The sequence below is a fragment of the Cervus elaphus genome, chromosome X (genome assembly GCF_910594005.1).
Source record: "Cervus elaphus chromosome X, mCerEla1.1, whole genome shotgun sequence".
Taxonomy (NCBI): Eukaryota; Metazoa; Chordata; class Mammalia; order Artiodactyla; family Cervidae; genus Cervus; species Cervus elaphus.
This window is the reverse complement of record NC_057848.1, coordinates 134424814-134445356: the sequence shown is the minus strand read 5'-3', so window position 1 is coordinate 134445356 and position 20543 is coordinate 134424814. Positions and strand designations below refer to the sequence as shown.

Genomic DNA, 20543 nt, shown 5'->3' with positions numbered 1-20543 from the left:
ATCATTGCCTAAGTGCAACATTTCCTCAGGACTACAAAATGGTCACATCCTAGTTTTATCATTCTTTCATTTAATAGCCAGAGTAGATCTGTAAAGGAAACATCCCCATAGCAACTTTTTGGCTAGTCTTATGTACAATTTTATAGGAAAGGTGTGATAAATACCTGGGGTGGGGGGGTGGGGCAGGATTTGTTGTTGTTTTTAATGTAAAAAATTCTTCAGTTATATCTTGATCTTATTTCTCTGGCTTCATTTATTTCACCTTTTTTTTTTTATTACCTCTTGTGTCATGCGCTATACTAAAATACTGTAGTATTATACAACTACGTATCTGTACTATGTATGAAAACACCATAATCCTTCGTAGTAGTGTTTTTGTTTTTAAATAGTACTCCTTTCTTGCCTTTTTTTTTTTTTTTTTTGCTGTCCCAGACAGCTTGTAGGATCTTAGTTCCCCAACCAGGTATTGAACCCAGACCCTTGGCAGTGAAAGCATGGAGTCCTAACCACTGGACCAGCAGGGAATTCCCTTAAATAATACTCCTTAGAATCCCTTCAGGGTATCTCCCAGACAGCTGAGAGCAGGGGAGCCAAGGGTCACCTGACACTGCTGCTCTGGTCCACCTTCTCTGCTTCAGTCATAGCAGCTGCCCTTTTCCCTACCAGGATACTACTGAGATTTCTTTTGAAACCACTAGTTTATAATACAGTGACCTCCTTATGACTCACCATATAAATTCCACCGATTTCTCTAACTAGGCCCCCTATTTAATCCACACTTACCGGCTTACACACACACACACACACACACACCCCTTTCCCAGCTCTGCTTTCGCTCTTTCAGTCCCATCACCTGGCAGAACTCTCACCTTCCTCTCTGACTATTCAAGTTTTCTTTCTTTCCCTAGCTTGTCCCATCTCTGCCATAAGGCTTTTAGCATTTCTGTTCTTTCTCTTCCAGATTATTACTCTTAAACTTTTTGAACTTTTGTCTTAAAATTTGTTATTCGGTTATAATTATCACTCTTCTTGTAATATGTTTGCTTTTTTTTGGCTTCTCAGTTAATTGTTCCCTATGTTAGTGGAGCTCTCAATTTGTCTAGACTAGCACTTTTGGATTATCAACACTTTAGACCTGTGATGTACTCCAGGTACATGTGGGTGAGTTAACCACATTTTGCACCCGTAATTTTTTATGTTGAAAAATTTCACACCAGCAGAAAAGGTAAAGTAGTATAAGAATTGCCTTTATGATGCATATTCTTCACTCAGATTTACCAGTTGTTAACATTTTGCCATATTTGCTTATGGGTATACTTGAGTTTGGGGTTTTGTTTGTTTTTTGTAAACTAGTTGATAGTTGCAAATATTACTCTTGATCTCCTTATATGCCTCAAAATGTATCCTCTAAGAATAAGGACATTTTTCTACATAATATTTAATACAATTATCACATGCATGAAATTTAGTATTCAATAATGTCTAATTCATCAGTATATATTCCAATTTCCCCAAAATAGTCTTTGTAATTTTTCCCCCCCAATTTCAGACTGGTTTCCTAGAAGGATTCACAAGAATTTGGTTGTTAGCTCTTCAGTCATCTCTAAATTAATCTCCCTATTTTGTCATGACCTTTATGGTACTTTATTGATTTGTATGATTATTTCCCCATGATTAGATTCAGGTTAAACTTTTTTGGCAAGAAGAAATACCTCTGAATGCAGTGCAATGAGAAGCATATAGTAACATCACCTATGTAGTTTTTCTTTGTAGTTTTGTGGTATTTCTTTCCTATTAAAGTACCACCTTTACTGTGAATCTTACTTTCTCCTCCACAGCAATCAATACATAAAGAGCATTCCTTTTTTTCCTACTTCCTCATGTAATTGAGGAATAAAATCTCAGTTTATCTGTGTTATTTTGGTTGTATTGCTTTTTTCCTGAAAAATATATGGTATTTATTGTTCTGGGAGTGTCGCACATTACATATTTTACTCCATTCATTTCTTAGGCTTTGGGGTGAGCCTGTTAATCTTCGTGAACAACATGATGCTTTAGAATTTTTTAATTCATTGGTGGATAGTTTAGATGAAGCTTTGAAAGCCTTAGGACATCCAGCTATGCTAAGTAAGGTCTTAGGAGGTTCCTTTGCCGATCAGAAGATTTGCCAAGGCTGCCCACATAGGTGAGTACTAATTGCATACTTTATATGTATGTTGTACTGTTTATTATTAATTATGTAAACAAGTGAAATATGCTACCGATTACTAAATACCTGAGATGGGAATTGTGCATACCTTACTATTGGGGGGGGTTGTTTGTTTGTTTTCACATTTTATTACAATGAAGTTTAACAGAACAGAAAAGTTACATGACCTTTGTGGATCTGTTTGTTTTTGTCAAATAATACTTGGTTCCTTTAACTCCACCTAAGCTCTTACTATTTTATACTCTTATATGTCCTTATGTATGATCATGCCTAAGAAAATAACATGGCATTTTGCATATACGGGTATTACTAATGAATTTTTCCTTTATCTTAAAATAGTTAATAATATTGTAAATATGTTAAGTTTAGAAGATGACAAGTGTGGGGCATTATTTCCTATACAAATGAAATACTGACTTTAAAAATAGCATTGATTCACTGTCATTGTCTTTAAGGTATGTTTCCCACACAAAGCATTTATAGCGAAAAATGACTATAAACAAATTTGTTTGGATTTTTTCTTTTTATTGAAAATAGTTAAAATAACTATTAAAGTTTATTACTGACAGATACACGTTTATGACTACTTTATGGAAGTTTTACTTTGGAACTTCTCTTGCATGTCATCAGTTAATCAATGTTAGTTATTGAAGTCCCTTCTCACCAAAATATCACAGTAAGAGGTAGTATTTTCTACAAGGACACAACTTAGCAACTGAACAACAGCAACAAAAGAGCATTATGTATAGTCAGAGGTTGTGTGTGTGTATGGTTAGTGGGGGGTGCTTCATTTTTGAACCATTTTAGAATCATTTCATTTTGGAAATGATTGAGGGAGTGGTAATATTATATATAAATGTTAAGCTATTCATTCTGAATGAGGCCATAAAATTGTTTACACAGACTGGGCAACTTTTGCTTCTTTTGAAAGACCTTGTGCATTATTAGGTGGACCATAAAATTGTCGTTTTAACCTCTTGTTTTTATACTGATTAAAAAAAAATTTTCTGGCTATCTGTTTTGGTCAGTTTGTCTTGGTTTCTTATAGACAGTTTTCAAAATTATTGGGAAATTACTGGTTTTCTTTGCTAAGTGAAAATGTCCAGAGAACATATACTCTTTTTTTTTTTTTTTCTAGTTTATAATTTTTTTTTTTCATTTATTAGTTGGAGGCTAATTACTTTACAGTATTGTAGTGGTTTTTGTCATACATTGACATGAATCAGCCATGGATTTACATGTATTCCCCATCCCGATCCCCACTCCCACCTCCCTCTCCACCCGATCCCTCTGGGTCTTCCCAGTGCACCAGGCCCAAGCACTTGTCTCATGCATCCAACCTGGGCTGGTGATCTGTTTCACCCTAGATAATATACATGTTTCGATGCTGTTCTCTATTCTTAAGTAAAATTCCTGAAGTTCAAATACCTAACTCCACAACTAAACTAGTCCTGTTCCATGCTAGAAGGTTACATAAATGAGAGTCCTGTGACAGTCTGTTTTAGGGTATTTATCTAGAATAACCGTTAACAAACTATGGACCATAGTTCAAGTCCAACCCTGCATCTGTTTTTGTAGAGTTTTATTGGCACATACCCGCTCCTTTACCAGCTGTCTGACTGCTCTCACTGTAACAACAGACTTGAGTAGTTGCTATAGGGACCTCATGGCCCGAAAAAGCTGGTAATATTTACTCTCTGGCCTTTTACATACAGAAAAACTTTGCTGACTTCTCATTTTCGAATGACCAATTTTTTACCTGAAATCATAAAATCGAACTTCTTTTTCCTCATCTATGGGCTGTTCCCTAGTTATCATAACAGTTTGCTTAATACTTCATATTCCATTCATGTCACTTATAAATGCCTTTTTCACTAACTAAATTGAAAAGCCCTTAATATGAGGGACCATTTTAAACACTGACTATCCCACAGTGCTTTATACATGGTAGGCACGGCATATATTTGTTCAGTGATTTAATTTAATGGTTGAGAGTGAAATTCTCACATCGCATGTTCTAAATTTATGAATATGTCTCATCACAAATCTGAGAATTCCTTTGGTAGAATATTGCCAAAAGGTGGGATTCTGGCTCCTAGTCTGATTGCTTAGCACATGTTCATTTGTATGTTCAACTTGTGCTTTAGTAATGTTTCCATTATAGAAGAGGAGAAACATTTAGAAATTTAGCTCATTATAATCTAAACAGATGATGGCGGAAGGAGCATCATAGATTATGTAGAGACAGAGCTGTGAAGCCAGACAAATCTAGCTTCAAAACACCATTTCTTCTAGTAATCTTGGCCAAATCACATTCTGAACCCCATTTCCCTCATCTCTGATGTGGAGATGGTGATAGAGAATATTTGTTGTGAAGACAAAGAACCTGTTATGTATATAGTGTGTAAATAATCTAATGTAGTGCCCAGCAGAGGGTAAATGGCCCGTAAATGGTAACTGTCATTTATTAGAACATTTTTTTGACTTAATGGGTTTTGTGTTCTATTATAAATGTTGCAAAAGTAGTTTACATTGAGCCCATAACTAAGTAAGATGTTTAGAAAATTAAGGAATAAATTCTCTTTGATCATTTCTTAAATAATATCTTTAGATACGAGTGTGAAGAATCTTTTACGACTTTGAATGTAGACATTAGAAATCACCAAAATCTTCTTGATTCTTTGGAACAATATGTCAAAGGAGATTTATTAGAAGGTGCAAATGCTTATCATTGTGAAAAATGCAATAAAAAGGTATGGATTGCCCAGTTTTGTTTAAAATAATGATGGTTACATATAATGGGTTTGGAAGAATGATTGTTTTCATTTGTTCTCGAAATTTGCCCTCTTTATTCCCTGCCCTCCTTTGTTAACGGTGGTAGCAGAGAGGTAGTTAAGATAACAGACTTAAAAGGTTTGTCAGGTAAAGACTCTCGAGAGAAATTAGTGCCAGAAAGGGCTAGGGGAAACAGGTAAAGATAAGAGTGAATCACTTCAGAGGTCACAATAGCTTATTAATACCACAATCTCTTGTCTGACTTACACAGGCACCTTTCATCCATATCTGACCAGACTGCTTGAGCTCCGCAAAGCTACAGAGCTCATAGAGGAAAACATTGCTCCTCTCACATCCAGAGTTACTAGCCAAGACCGAGAAGTTCGCTGAAACCAAACTGTTTTAATTGCTTTATTTAGCCACATAAGATTTCTTCTACCACCTGTATTTTTTAAACCACTTGGATCAAATTTTTTTTGACTCACCTGGTATTGGTTTTTGTCTATGGGCATTTAATAGTATCTTTCTGGGCTCCCAAGCCCTCTCACCTCTAAGTCACCTGTATTGTTTTGACTTTACATACCACTTGGAGAGGTTTTAAAATCTAGAGGTTGAGATGACCTGTAAAGTCATACCCCTGCCACTCACAGCTCTAAGACTTGAGGCAGGTTACTTAAATCTTTCAACTGCTCCTCATTCTCATGCTTAAGGTTCAGTAGTACCTGCTTGAGAGGGTTGTGAGGATTATACATGTTACTACTGGGGACGCACTTAGCATATAATTTGATACCTAACTGCCCAATATATATTAGGTGCTGTTATTATATTTCTGTAGTTGGCTCACAGGAAACCACACCTTCATTAAAATAACAATAAATATCAAACAGATAATAATGGTTAGATAATACTGCCAATATTGAAATCAGGCAGTGAGTAAATCACTAATTTTTGCAGTTTGTAGCAAGTGGCATCAGGGTACTTCTATATTACTTGTTTTAGTTAACATTAAAACTATAAACTGACAGAATTGCTCTGATTATGTTCACTATCACGTTATGTTTACACTTAAAATTTCAAATTAGTGTTGAGAATTTAACAATAGAGTTTTAAAGTTTGGTGTTTTTTTGTAGTGGATTATAAGAGAACATCTAGTAATTTGCTCTGTTCATTTTAGGTTGATACTGTAAAGCGCTTGCTTATTAAAAAATTGCCTCCTGTTCTTGCTATCCAACTAAAACGATTCGACTATGATTGGGAAAGAGAATGTGCAATCAAGTTTAATGATTACTTTGAATTTCCTCGTGAGCTGGACATGGAACCTTACACAGTTGCAGGTGTTGCAAAGCTGGAAGGAGATAACGTAAACCCAGAGAGTCAGTTGATACAACAGAATGAGCAGTCTGACAGTGAGACGGCAGGAAGCACCAAATACAGACTTGTGGGGGTGCTCGTACACAGCGGGCAAGCAAGCGGAGGACATTACTACTCTTATATCATTCAGAGGAATGGAGGAGATGGTGAGAGAAACCGTTGGTATAAATTTGATGATGGAGATGTAACTGAATGTAAAATGGATGACGATGAAGAAATGAAAAACCAGTGTTTTGGTGGAGAGTACATGGGAGAAGTATTCGATCACATGATGAAGCGCATGTCATACAGGCGCCAGAAAAGGTGGTGGAATGCTTACATACTTTTTTATGAACGATTGGACACAATAGACCAGGGCGACGAGTTGATAAGATATATATCAGAGCTTGCTATCACCACAAGACCCCATCAGATTATTATGCCATCAGCCATTGAGAGAAGTGTACGGAAACAGAACGTGCAGTTCATGCATAACCGAATGCAATACAGTTTGGAATATTTTCAGTTTATGAAAAAACTGCTTACATGTAATGGTGTTTACTTAAATCCTCCTCCAGGTAAGTATCAAGAATTTATCTTCTTAGTAACAAAGCATTCCTCCTCTTGCAGGATTTCTTAGCAAGCGTCAATATGTTTGTTTTCTTTCTGATTGTTTTCAAGTCCTGTTTCAGATGACTGTTTGAGAATTATATATTGTCTGGGTATTTAGAGACAGAGGAGCTTTTGTTTGTTATAACAATTTGTTTTTATTTACTCAGGCACTAATTGAAGTGTGCTTTAATGAACAGAATTATTTCATAAGTAGCCTCAGAGGGGTTTTAACATAATTGGGGCTTGGAAAATTGTAGGTGATGCAGATTTGTGTGAAAATGGGGCTTGGGCATACAAATTTGACTCTTTTTTAATCTGCACTTTTTTTTATAGGGCAAGATCACCTGTTGCCTGAAGCAGAAGAAATCACAATGATTAGTATTCAGCTTGCCGCTAGGTTCCTCTTTACCACAGGATTTCATACCAAGAAAATAGTCCGTGGCTCCGCCAGTGATTGGTACATTGTTTTGGATTTTCATTCCTATTATTACTGGCATTTAGTTTGGTTCTTTAATATACTGCTTTATTTTTTCCAAGCCCTAATAATCTTGTTTCAGATTTGGAATGCAGAATTTAAAAAATCTTGGTAGCAATAGTGAAAGATATCATATTTAAGTAATTCCTGAGATTAAATGTGGCCTTTTATTACTCAAGAGCCTGCTTCTGTTATAGTGTATATCATATCTTTGACTTCTGTGTACAAAACATAACAGGATGATACTTAAAGGTTATCTAATCACAAAATTATCACATTTTAGCTTCCCTAGATTACATTCAGCCGTAGATTAAAAAGGTAAAACCTTAAAATGAATTTGTTTCTAATTGTGGAAGTTTAGAGACCATTTATATCATACCTTGATTTAACAGTATTTACTTAACTATTCTAATAGTAAGATGTTAATGGGGGTTATCGTTTTTGTCATTGAACCTCGTATTTTGTTTTGTCTTAGGTATGATGCATTATGTATTCTGCTTCGTCACAGCAAGAATGTACGTTTTTGGTTTGCTCATAATGTCCTTTTTAATGTTTCAAATCGCTTCTCTGAATACCTTCTGGAGTGCCCTAGTGCAGAAGTGAGAGGTGCATTTGCAAAACTGATAGTTTTTATTGCACATTTTTCCTTGCAAGATGGGCCATGTCCTTCACCTTTTGCCTCTCCAGGACCTTCTAGTCAGGTAATTGCCCAGTTTACTTCTAATGATTAAATGCTTACACATGAATTCTGTTTCCTGGAAGCTGAAGCCACACATATGTGCATCTGTTTGAGATGTTTACCTAACAAATGTGCATGAGCATGTAATAACCATGTGATCTGATGCCTCAATGTCTATGAGTTCCATTAAAAAGTACTTCCCAGCAATGAATAGTGACTATTGCTTCTTTAAAACTTAACGGAATTTTCTGTTAATTTGGTTACATTCAGTGGCTTAGTTATACACTTACTGTTATATGTTATACATGAATTTTAATTCATCCCCTTTCCTAAAAAAGCAACCCTTTTTAATTGTTCTTGTGTGATCAGCCCTTCCAGAAATATCTGCCTATATTTAACATGTATATGTACATCTTCCTTTTTTATGCGAAGGAAATTATATCATACCTGCATCTTGTTGCTAGAAAACAACCAATGTTTCATCTTTTACAGGCTTATGACAACTTAAGCCTGAGTGATCACTTACTAAGAGCAGTATTAAATCTGCTGAGAAGAGAAGTTTCAGAGCATGGGCGTCATTTACAGCAGTATTTCAACCTGTTTGTAATGTATGCCAATTTAGGTAAGAATTTAAGTTTTCGTAATTTTGTTTTAATGTATTAAGTAATGAAATCATTTAAGTCAAGTGATGAAATATAACCTGGTCTAAAATAGAAAGTGTTTCATAAAACCTATTATGAATTTTTTTTTTTTTCTATTATGAATTTTATCTGAAACTTTTTGCTACACTTTTTACCTTGTACTTTTATTTATGCATGTGTCTTATCTCTGCTCAGACACAGGTCAGAATCTGTATCTTAGTCATATTTTTATCTCCCTAAAGCAGTGGTGCTAGACCTGGTTTTTTGAAAATACTGATTCCTAGGCCCCATCCCAAACCAACTGAATAAGAATTCTCAGAACTAACACGAGGAATCCACATTTTCAAAAGGCCCCAGATGATTGTGTAGTATTCACCAAGTTTGGGTAAAGGATTTGGTCTATACTTAAGTTTTGGTTTGAAGTAAATGAAATTAAAAGTTGGGGATAATATAAATATTCACTTAAATTGCCTGTTATTTATGTTAAATTCTAAACCCAAACATTACTGTCATTCCAGGGTTTGTGTGTGTCACTTACTAATCACCATTGATCCATGACCCTTTTAACACAGCAACATTCTACTTTGTATTTGTCTTTTTTTCCCTTACCTCCCCATACTAGAAATACTTGCATATTTGCAGATGAAAAGAATATTTATTACACAAACAAGCATAAGGGGAATCTGTACTTTACACTTAGATGTGCTAAATCATAGGTATTTATAAAAATTCTACTCTGTTCAACTCCCTTTTTTAGGTATTCCCTGTCTAAAAAAGCATTCATCATTTGTCCATCATGTAATCTAAAGTTTCGCTGCTGAAAGCAAATACAGGTCTATAAACTTTAATGCAAAATCCTTAGGACCAATAGGCTTTGGGGTTCAGAACTGTTCGGGTTTAAGAAAGGTAAAATAGTGCATATACCATGAATTATGTAACATCCCTGGAGCAGTGTCCAGAACAGCACTTTGTAATCATACACATGAATATTCACATTGAGAGGGGCTGGATGGAAGACTGTAATAGCTTTTATCAGTTTAGGCCAGATTTTCAAACCAACTTTATAAGTGAACTTGTTTATATTGATGAAAAGAGCTGTTTGAATCTAGGGATTTCAAATAAGGGATTGTGGACTTGTATTTATTATGTACTTCTTGGAACATGGCAGTAAATAAGACTGTTACTTTCTAATGGGGTATAGAAGCAAATTAAAGGGTACTTGCCATAAAATATGTTTGTGACAATAATGGGGAAAATACAGAGTGCTGTGGAAGTACATCAATAGGGGTACCTGACCAGATTTGGGGAGTGTGTGGGACTTAATGGAGAAATTGATTGTAGGAATTGGTTGAATTTTTCCATCCAGAGTGAACAGCAGGTGCAGAGACTTGGAAGTAAATTCAGCATGGCTCATTGGAGGAAATGAAAGGTTATTCAGTCTGACTAGAATTGATGTAATATGGGGATGACAGGAGCGGTGAGCAGAATTCTCTAATTGTGCTATTCTGTCAAGCCTTGAGAGATTCTGGACTTTATCCTGAGGGCATTGATGATCCATTATAGAATTTTGAGTAGATGTCTGGCTTCTAGAAAGATCATCCTGGCTGCAGTGTGAAATGGATTACAGGGAGTTAAGGCTAGAGGATTTTTTAATCCTAGACCACCTGTCGACAGAAATGTGGCTTATACTGAGAAATTGACAGTGAGGGGGATACAAGTAGACAAATTCTGGTGCTTTTCATTAGATGCAAGGCCAGTAGGATTTGGTGATTGGATGTTCAGGGAAGGGTAAAGTGGAAGAGATGTTAAGAATGATGCCCAGAATTCCAGCTTGATAAGCTGAGCAGGTAGTAGTGCCATGTGCTGAGCAGGGGAGACACAGGAAGAACATGGACAGGGAATTTGAGTCTTTGTGACACCCAGATAGAGGTGTCCAGTAGAACAGGATCTCTTTGGAAATATTTTTGAATCAGCTGAATGAAAATAGCTGGAATTTGAAGCCATTAGAATGGGTTTGATCATCCAGGGAAGGCGTGTGTGTGTGTGTGTGAGGAGATAGCCTGACATGGGAACTTGGAGGCCCATCACTTTTTAAGAGACAGAAGGAGGACTCACAAATAAGACCAAGAAGAGGTAGAAAGGAAATAAGAGAGGAACCCAACAAAGGGTGAAATGGTTACAATTTGAGAACTATTCCTTAACTTTAAACCAAGAAGAGGGGCAGAAGCCAGATAAGCATGGATTGAAGAGCGGGAAAATGAGAAAGTAGAGGGAACGAGGTTAGGCGTCTTTCAAGAAGCTTGGCTTAGAAGAAAGAAGAAAGGCAATTTATAAAAGAACTCTGATTTCTCCATTTTTGGCATTCACCTAATGTTAAGGATTGCTGTCTAGGCTGGTCCCTGAGACTCCCCTGGCCATAGAAAGTGTCCAGAGGATTGCAGTGTCCTTTTAATACTTAACTCCAATTAGATTTTTGGTTCTTTTAATTTTTTTAATAATTATTCTTTGTATTAAGTATGATTTAATAATACTCTGAATGCCAAGTAAAAGTAATCTTCTGATCATAAAGGTTGTAGAAAAAATAACTACTTTATTATGAAGCCCTTCCATCCCAGTTCTTTCATATAATTCTTCCCCTCTCTTCCTGCTTCTCCCTTCTGGACTGTAGGTGTGGCAGAGAAGACACAGCTCCTGAAATTGAGTGTACCTGCTACCTTTATGCTTGTGTCTTTAGACGAAGGTCCAGGTCCTCCAATCAAGTATCAGTATGCTGAATTAGGCAAATTATACTCGGTAGTGTCGCAGCTGATCCGCTGTTGCAATGTCTCGTCAAGAATGCAGTCTTCAATCAATGGTAAAGTCAAATACTCCATTCTTTACATTGGTTTTAAAGTACTGCTGGCCATAAATAGTACCTCATTAAAAGTGATTCTGAAGAAGTTTCAGTATAAAACAAGAATCTGAAAGTCCATGCTTTGGAATATTTTATAATATTTTGAGTCCTGCACGTTTTTCACATGCTTAAAAGGGAATCTTTCTATCTATTTGCTACTGAGGTTGGTATCTTGTTTATGAAGTAGTTTAAGAACTAACTTTTAAATAAGAAAACACCAGTATTGGTGTTTAACTTTTATGTCTTATCATCTTGTTATATCTGATCATTATAATGCTTCATATTACTTTCTTTGTACTTAGGAAACGGTCTATATTATTATTTTCTTTTAAAACAATGATGAACCTATTTTCTGTAGTGAAAGCTGGATATTCTTGTGGAGAAGCCGATTAGTTTTTCATTGATGACAAATCTGTATTCTAGGTAACCCTCCTCTTCCCAATCCTTTTGGTGATCCTAATTTATCACAACCTATAATGCCAATTCAGCAGAACGTGGCAGACATTTTATTTGTGAGGACAAGTTATGTGAAGAAAATCATTGAGGACTGCAGCAACTCAGAGGAAACCGTCAAATTGCTTCGTTTTTGCTGCTGGGAGAATCCTCAGTTCTCATCTACTGTCCTCAGTGAACTTCTCTGGCAGGTTAAAGGAAAATATACATTCATATGTCTCTATAACTTGTTATTTTATTTTTATTATATTTTTAAGTATAATTGACTTTACAGTTATACTAGTTTTAGGTGTGCAACATAGTGATTTGATGTTTTTATACATTACACATTACAAAGTGATCACCACTGTTGCTGCTTTAAATAAGGTCTTCACCATGTTTGACCTGTTTTTAGGTGGCATATTCCTATACTTACGAACTCCGGCCCTACTTGGATCTGCTTCTGCAGATCTTGCTGATCGAGGACTCCTGGCAGACTCACAGGTAGCTACCCTTTTTTTGTTTCTTGCCCAGTTCTTAGAGTAAGTGAAATTAACAGCACATTTATTCTTTTTAACCTCTTGGAAGTCTAATAAATGTTTTATTGTAAAACTTAAGGATGAATAAAAAGGTTCCCCCTTCCCTCACAACTTCATTTTTTTTCCCCTCTCATTGCCCAAGTTGCATACTTAATATACTAACCTTCTTCTTTCAATTGGCGTTATGTTTTTTATTTGGAGGAACTTTTTGGTGAATGTTTCCATTTCATCAGTGATGCTCTAGAGTTATTTTAGGATTGGATTACGTTAGTTTTAGAATTACGTGAGAGTCCCTTCGGTAAATAAGTATAGGCGGTTCCCAATATTCATAGTAGTTAATTTAGATCTGAAAGTCAGTATGAACACTGAGCAAGTGCTAGGTCATTGCTCCCGGGAGATACACAGAGTTAGGTTCATGCAAGCCTCTGGGCGCATTTTTTTTCAACCAATCAATACATAACCTTTTTAAAATTGTGTTCTGTTTAAAGAAATCTTATTTAATATATATTGAAGAATTTGTTGGGAAACCATTAAGAATTTGTATAGTAGACTGCTTCCTCTCTGTCACTATAACTAAAACAGAAACCTGAAAACAAATTCTGTAACAACAAAAAATAAAAAGTCTTGAGTCTTAGTGTGGATTGCAAATGCCAGAAATCATGAAATAATATTTTCAAATTATTCACCAAAATTAACAATCATAGTTTTCAAACAGTTAATATTACAAAAATCAGATTAAACCAGAAATTAAAAACAAAATTTAATAGTTCCAAAACTGTAGCTGTTTATTTTGAACACTACCAGTACCTTTCTCAATATGATCAGAGGATTTAAAACTTACGAGTCAGTTGAAATGGAATCTTAAGTTTTCACTATTTTCTTTTGAAAATATTGTAAATATGTATAGCTTTAAACCAGTTAGCCATATCTTAGCCCTAATTAGAATAAGTAATAACGCTAAAAGCACGTGTGCTGGTTTAAACATGAGAGTTTGTTTTTTGTGTAATAAGATTGTTGTTATGATTCCCTGGCATCAAGCTTGAAAATAATTTTCTCATAGTGGGCTATTAGTCATTCAGTAAACTGTGTATTTATGGAGCATCTCCCATGGGCTTGGCACTGTTAGACATTGAAGAACAAGGGAGGCAAAGATAATATTGATAAAGATGGCATTTGTGAAGCAGTTGATTCGTTATCACTTGAAAAAATTGAAGGTAAAAACAGAAAATACACTGCAGTGTTTCAGATTAAATAGCAGGAAGCCTGTACATGGTTGATTATGTGGCCTGAGATGGTTTAATTTTGCAGAATTACAAAGTTACTTCCAAACAAAATGAATTTTATGAATGCATGTAATACAAAAAAGACAAAACTTGCCTTTTGATTTAAAATATTCTATTAAGTAAAATATACAGTGTATAAAAGGTTTTTTTAAATTACTGACTATACAGGTAATGTTTCTTTATTGAGATAAAATTCACTGTTTTTTTTAATTTACTGTTTTAACCATTTTGAAATATGCAGTTCAGTGACTTTTAGTATATTTAGTGTTGTGCAACCATAACCACTGTCTAATTCCGTTCATTTTCATCACTCTGGAAGGAAAATCCAAACCCAGTTAAGCAGTCACTTCCTTGTCCTCCTATCCCCCAGCCCCTGACACCCACTTGTCTGCTTTCTGTCTATAGGTTTGTCTATCCATGGGCAAAATACCCAGGACTTGGATATTCTGTTCATCTCATATGATCAGAATCATACAATATGTTCTTTTGTATCTGGCTTCTTTCACTTAGCAGAGTTTTCAAATGCATCCATGTTAGAGTACATATCTGTAATTCATCCCTCTTCATGACCGAATAATATTCTGTTGTATGGATACACATTACATTTTATCTATTTGTTCATTTGTTGGTGGATATTTGAATTGTTTCCACCTTTTGGCTATTGTGAAGAATACTGTTGTGAACATTCATGTACACGTTTTGTATTTTCAAAAAACCACGTGTTTTCAATTCTCTTTTTATATAGCTCAGAGTAGAATTGCAGGCAGGTAATTTTTAAAATCTCTTTTGAAAAATTGGAAGTATTCATAACAAGATTTGCTGTTTTAACCATTTTTAAGTGTACAGTGTTGTGTTACCATCACTGCTATCCATCCCCAGAACTTTTTCATCATCCCAAAGTGAAACTCTGTGCCCATTATTCTTGCTTTCTCTGACTTTTGCCTATTTTGAATACCTCATGTAAGTGGAATCACACAATATTTGTCATTTTGGATCAGAAATAAGTTGGTTCTAGGCAGCCACATGACCTTGGGTGCAAGCCTTTTAACCTCTTTTTTCTTATGTGTTCAAGTATTAGATTACATGACTACATTAAAGACCTTTATTGAATGGCCCATAGTAGGTACTTAGTAAATGTTAGCTACTGTTTGATTTTAGAAGTTTTAATTTATGTCGTTTCCTTTCAGAATTCACAATGCACTCAAAGGAATCCCAGATGACCGAGATGGGCTGTTTGACACAATCCAGCGCTCTAAGAATCACTATCAAAAAAGAGCATACCAGTGTATAAAATGTATGGTAGCTCTCTTCAGCAATTGTCCTGTTGCTTACCAGATTCTACAGGTGAGGGTTTTTTCTCTGTGTGTCTGTGTATATAATTTTGTAGAAACCTCTGTCTGTGTGTGTGTGTATAATTTTGTAGAAACCTGAATCTGATTTAAGGATTCTGTTTTAAAAGAAGAGAATTATGAGAATTTGGAGTTGTCGTTTCAAGTTAACTTTGAAAAATATTGCAAAACCTTTTTACATGCATAGCTTTCTTTTTTGAAGGGCAATGGAGATCTTAAAAGGAAGTGGACCTGGGCAGTGGAATGGCTTGGAGATGAACTTGAAAGACGACCATACACTGGCAATCCTCAATACACTTATAACAATTGGTCTCCTCCGGTGCAAAGCAATGAAACATCAAATGGTTATTTCTTGGAGAGATCACATAGTGCTAGGATGACACTTGCAAAAGCTTGTGAACTCTGTCCAGAGGAGGTAAAAAAAGCCACCAGTGTGCAGCAGATAGAAATGGAAGAAAGCAAAGTAATTCTTTACTTTATAGGCCAGTGTTTATATTAATGATAATGGGAGGGGGGTTATGTGGAGATTTTGTTTGCTTTAATGTGTATACTATATGTGGTCTTAACTTAATGAGGGAGTCTTCTTTTAAAGTAATTTGGGGGAGATTGCCTGAATCTAGTATTTCTGAAAGAACCCGAATCAGGTTTCTTTCAGTTATTTTGTCTATAATAAAATTTGTTAGTGGGTCGGTTTTTTAAAGATTTTATTTCAAACCCCCCAAAAACTGAATTTGCCTACATAATTCTTTATCTTTAAATATTTAAAATCAGGAGCCAGATGACCAAGATGCCCCGGATGAGCATGAGTCACCTCCACCTGAAGATGCCCCGTTATACCCCCACTCACCCGGATCTCAGTATCAGCAGGTATATCAGGCTTAGTTTGGGTTTTTATCCCCTAGAATTTGTACGCATTATTTATGGGATGGCTAAGTTTTTTGTTGCCAATGTAAAGTAATAGGGGGGTAATCTAGACCAGCTTTGGGGGCATGATCAAAAGAGGAATGGTTGGCATGGGGTCACAGTGTGACATGTTTGAGCTTCCCCTGTGATGTTTCCTGGTCAAATATATGCACCCCTCTTGTACTTAGTAGATGAAGTTAGTAAAAACTATGATTAATTGTATCAATATAAAATGATAATATTTAGTATAATGGATTAAGATGACATTTCCTGGTAGGCCAAGTCTGCAAGTAGGGACATGAAACATGGCAGTGAAGGAAGACCCTGGATATGGCAATGAAGGAAGAACTGTTTGCTTACATAGCATAACCAAGACTTCAATGACAGTAAAAAATTATTGGAAAAAAGTCAGGGATTTGACAGATTTCCCTGAATTTTTTTTGAAGATCAATAACTAAATTTAGATGAAACTTTCTAAATGAGAATGTGTCTAAGTCCCAGGTGTGACTAATTTTGATCTTTTGTGGCAGTGATTCTGGAACAAGCATTGGAATCCCCTGGTGGGCTGTTGTGGGGGCGGGGTGGGGTACCTCAGAGTTTCTAATTCAATAGGTCTAGGAGATGGGAGCAGAAAAGTCTACTTTTCTAATGAGTTCCCAGTTGATGCTGCTGCTGGTCTAGGAACCATGCTTTCAGAGCCATTATTTAAGCATTCTTACAGTTCATAGTAGAGGTAGAAGCATGCTGGATAATTAGAAAATGCATATTCAAGATATTTATTTTCCTAATAGAAATTACAGAAAGTGAAAGCCTAAAATCTTCTTGGCTTGCCTGGTGGGAATGTACAGAAAAATGAGAGTTCAGGGGTTTAAAACATTAAGGACCCAAATCCAGCAGAAGAGTTACTTCCCTCAGCCCTGAGAAAGCTCATGCTTAATCATGCCTGATTAATCCATTATCTTCAATGTTGTTTTGTTTTCATTAACATCATTCTGTGTTGAGGGTTGTTGCTTATGCGGATTTCATATGATCATTTAGTCAGATTTCTCATATAGAAGTTATGTGCTTAGAGTGAGAATGGATGTGTTCTGGCTCTTTTGTGAATTTTTTTTTTTTTTTTTACCACAAGCAATAATGGGCTGTGTTATCCCTTATTTGTCAGACTTGAATGTGAATAATTTTGGACACTTAAAATCACCTTGGCCAAAGAATCACACCTATGCTGCTCTTACTTGGGGCTTTGAGGCTGTCTTTTCTGTTTCAAACCAACGTTTCTCATCATTAGCCCAAGCGTATTTACTCGTTAAGTCCCAGGAATAAAAGGAAATGTTTACATTTCCACAAACTTCAGCCTGTGGTCTTTAAAGTTGAAGTTCAATATATTAAAAGTTTTAACATGCAGATCTTGTCTCCCCTCCCAGAATAACCATGTGCATGGACAGCCGTATACAGGCCCAGCGGCGCATCACATGAACAACCCTCAGAGAACTGGCCAACGAGCACAAGAAAATTATGAAGGCAGTGAAGAAGTGTCCCCACCTCAGACGAAGGATCAGTGAAATGCACATGATTAACTGGTTCCATCAAGACTGTGCACCCAGGCCTTACAGTCCAACCTTTTTCTGTGTCTGGCTAATATTTAAAACTAGAAAAAACTATTCCTAATCAATATGGAGTGGAAAGTTTATTCACTGTCTTATCTGCAGAAATTTGCTGTCAATATATAACTCGCCTGCAGTGGAAAGTGTATAGTGTTTTGTAATAAATGGCCTGATGCTAATGTGTAAATGGCAAAGGTGTATATAGTATATTAATGTCTGACTGTTAATTCTTAAGCGAGACTTTTTTCTTGATGAGACTCACAGATCTACAAAACCTACAAAAGTTAATTTTCTTGTTATACCCATTGCACTCTGCAACCAGTGTTGCCTGCCTGACGGCAGTTGGATCAACTCCTTTACAAAAACAAAAACTAAACCAACAGCAACAAACCAGAGCCCATCCATGTCAGCCACACCAATAGTTTCATGTTAATTCTTTGCCACTGGAGTCAGTTTTATTATGAGCAATGTAAGGCTGGTAACCTTTAAATTATTTGGTTGATGTGGAAAATTGGTGATGTAACATTGTTTCTAGATCTTTTTCATTGCCTTTTTATTCTGATGTTAGGTTAATCACTTTGAAGCTATAGTTATGCTGTAACATTTAGCATGGCTTCACACCAGGTTAGTGTAGCCAATGAGGAAAAAATTACCGTAATGACAGCAGTTGTCCCAGTGTGGCAGCTGGATTGCTCAGAGCTTTTCCTTCTTACACCTAGAATATAAAATAGAAAAACAAGGGGAGAAGTGTGATAAACAGGTGGATTTCAGTTACACATATGTTGCTTACATCTTAATGTTTGACAATTCAATCTCTGGGTGGGATAAAGAAACTTTAAGTGTCAGTAATGGGAATTTTAAAAGATTTAAAACACATATGCAAAAATTTGCTATGCCAGGATGCTCGGAGCATAATAGAAGACTGTATTTGGTGTGCTTGTTTTGTTTCTTTTGTAGAGCTTACTAGGAGAACCTTCTAAAACTTGCCTTCTACTGGATCCCAGGGAAGCGGAAGTCCTCAGAAACCCACAGTACTTGGAATACCACTGCACCAAGATGTTTGCTGAGCTGCTGCTCAGTCACAGTTTTACTTGAAAGCAAGAGTTGTCCTAGCTCCTTTTCCATTATTCCAAAAATTTTCATGTTTGAAGCAGGGTCTAATTAAAAAGAAAACTGGTTAATATAATTGAGGTATCAATATCAGAATAAACATTTAAGATGATAAATTCATCAGCTAATACTGTATTTAAAAGAGAATTGGTAACTTGAATGTGTGTAATTTTTTGGAACCTGTCTAAAAACCAAATACCCCTGCAAACAGATACAGTCCACCCTATTCTATTTAAATATTTTGCTGTTTTATTTTATAGAAATTATTTTGCTGAATTCACAAATAGAATTTGATTTAAGAAGAACTTTTCGTCCTGTGGTGTGTTTCTGGGTTTTTTGTTGTTGTTGTTACTTTTTTGTCTTTTTTTTTTTTTTTTTTTTAAGGACTGCATATGAAGGTTAATTCTGTGCATAACACACCTAGACATGACCCTGAATTCAGGAGTTCAGTCCCATTGAGTTTTTGTGCACAGAAAGATTTGACCTTTGGCCCTTGACTGAAGATTTAAGAGAAAAACAGGATGTTGACACTGTAAAAGTTTCCTAACATAATCAATCTTGTACTTTTTGTATGTTTTTTATATACATGTATATTTAATGAGCACAAGCTTGGTTGTATTTTTTACAATTCAGTTAATAGGCAAATGTTTTGTCAAAAAGGCTATAGTTGGAATTGAACAAAGCAGAAACAAAATTGAGAATTTGTTATTTTGTGATTAAAGGGGGCAGGTATTTAAGATAAAGCTTTGGATATCTTATTTGCAGTACTCTAGTCAATCTGTGCTTCTAGGTTTTCTGTAACATTAGGAAAATTTGACACCAGATAGAGCCTGTTTTTACCTTGAGTATATTACATATGAGTTTAAGTGTGAGCCAAAGTCATACACACTATCTGCAATTCCAATTGGTAACTTTAAATTAGAAGTTCCTCAATTCCAAGTTTACTTAACAATGAGCAAAAATAGGTTACATTTATTTGAACAAGTTGCTATCATAAATTACACCATCTAACCATCTGAAGTGATTTGTGTGTGTCCTGGTCCTTAACAAAAGTATGTAATATACTTAATTTAAAAACGAATGACTTCCTAGACGTCAAAACTTGACATTTTAAAAGGCTGTGAATTTTTCTCCTTGGAGGGAGATCCCACCTTGGCTGCTTTGAGGGCATTTGAATCCTTTCCCCCTCCACTTGAGAAAGAGTGGTCCGTGCTGTGATCAGGATCTAGGGAAAGTGAATGGAAAGAGTTACTTTTGTTTGTGCAAATTATTTTCTCTATTTAACTCTTAAGCAAGCATTAATGTATAACTGAAAATTTTAAGATGCATGTTATTGTAAGAGCAACATAGCGGTGATTTTGAGGTCTTTTTCTGAAAACAAATGGCACATTTTAAACTTCAAGTCTTCAAAGTGCCTACAGATTATTTAATTCTCCCTCAACTGATTTCTTGAGCCATATATATATTTCCTACTTTAAATGTTTGTTGCAGAATCACTAGTCTTCCTTTCAGAAAAGTACCCCCGAAAATTCTAAATGGCGTGGTTACTTTATAGGAGACAGTAGAATCTGTTAACATAAAGACTGAAGATACTTGCATTGTTAATCTGTGTGAACAAGGGCTTTGCCCTATTGGATCTAAGTATTTCAGTGCACAACTTGGCAAAAACCATACTGCTGCTGTTTCTAAGCC

At 35.7% G+C, this 20543-nt stretch overlaps 1 protein-coding gene across 5 annotated transcripts in view; it reads left to right on the top strand.

Annotated features, from left to right (window-relative positions):
* Nucleotides 1–19156, top strand: part of USP9X (ubiquitin specific peptidase 9 X-linked) — a 115159-nt gene extending 96003 nt beyond the window's left edge. For 3 of the 5 annotated variants that reach the window (XM_043897836.1, XM_043897837.1, XM_043897835.1), the window contains exons 33-45: nt 2012–2185; nt 4821–4962; nt 6159–6912; nt 7280–7403; nt 7897–8122; nt 8593–8722; nt 11410–11595; nt 12058–12278; nt 12482–12570; nt 15076–15232; nt 15440–15700; nt 16009–16104; nt 17562–19156. In XM_043897836.1, coding sequence (XP_043753771.1) covers nt 2012–2185; nt 4821–4962; nt 6159–6912; nt 7280–7403; nt 7897–8122; nt 8593–8722; nt 11410–11595; nt 12058–12278; nt 12482–12570; nt 15076–15232; nt 15440–15700; nt 16009–16104; nt 17562–17699 — 2698 coding nt within the window. In that variant the 3' untranslated portion in view covers nt 17700–19156. The remainder of the gene's footprint in view (nt 1–2011; nt 2186–4820; nt 4963–6158; nt 6913–7279; nt 7404–7896; nt 8123–8592; nt 8723–11409; nt 11596–12057; nt 12279–12481; nt 12571–15075; nt 15233–15439; nt 15701–16008; nt 16105–17561) is intronic. The other 2 variants (XM_043897838.1, XM_043897839.1) reach the window with 1 other exon arrangement.
* Nucleotides 19157–20543: the final 1387 nt, after the last annotated feature.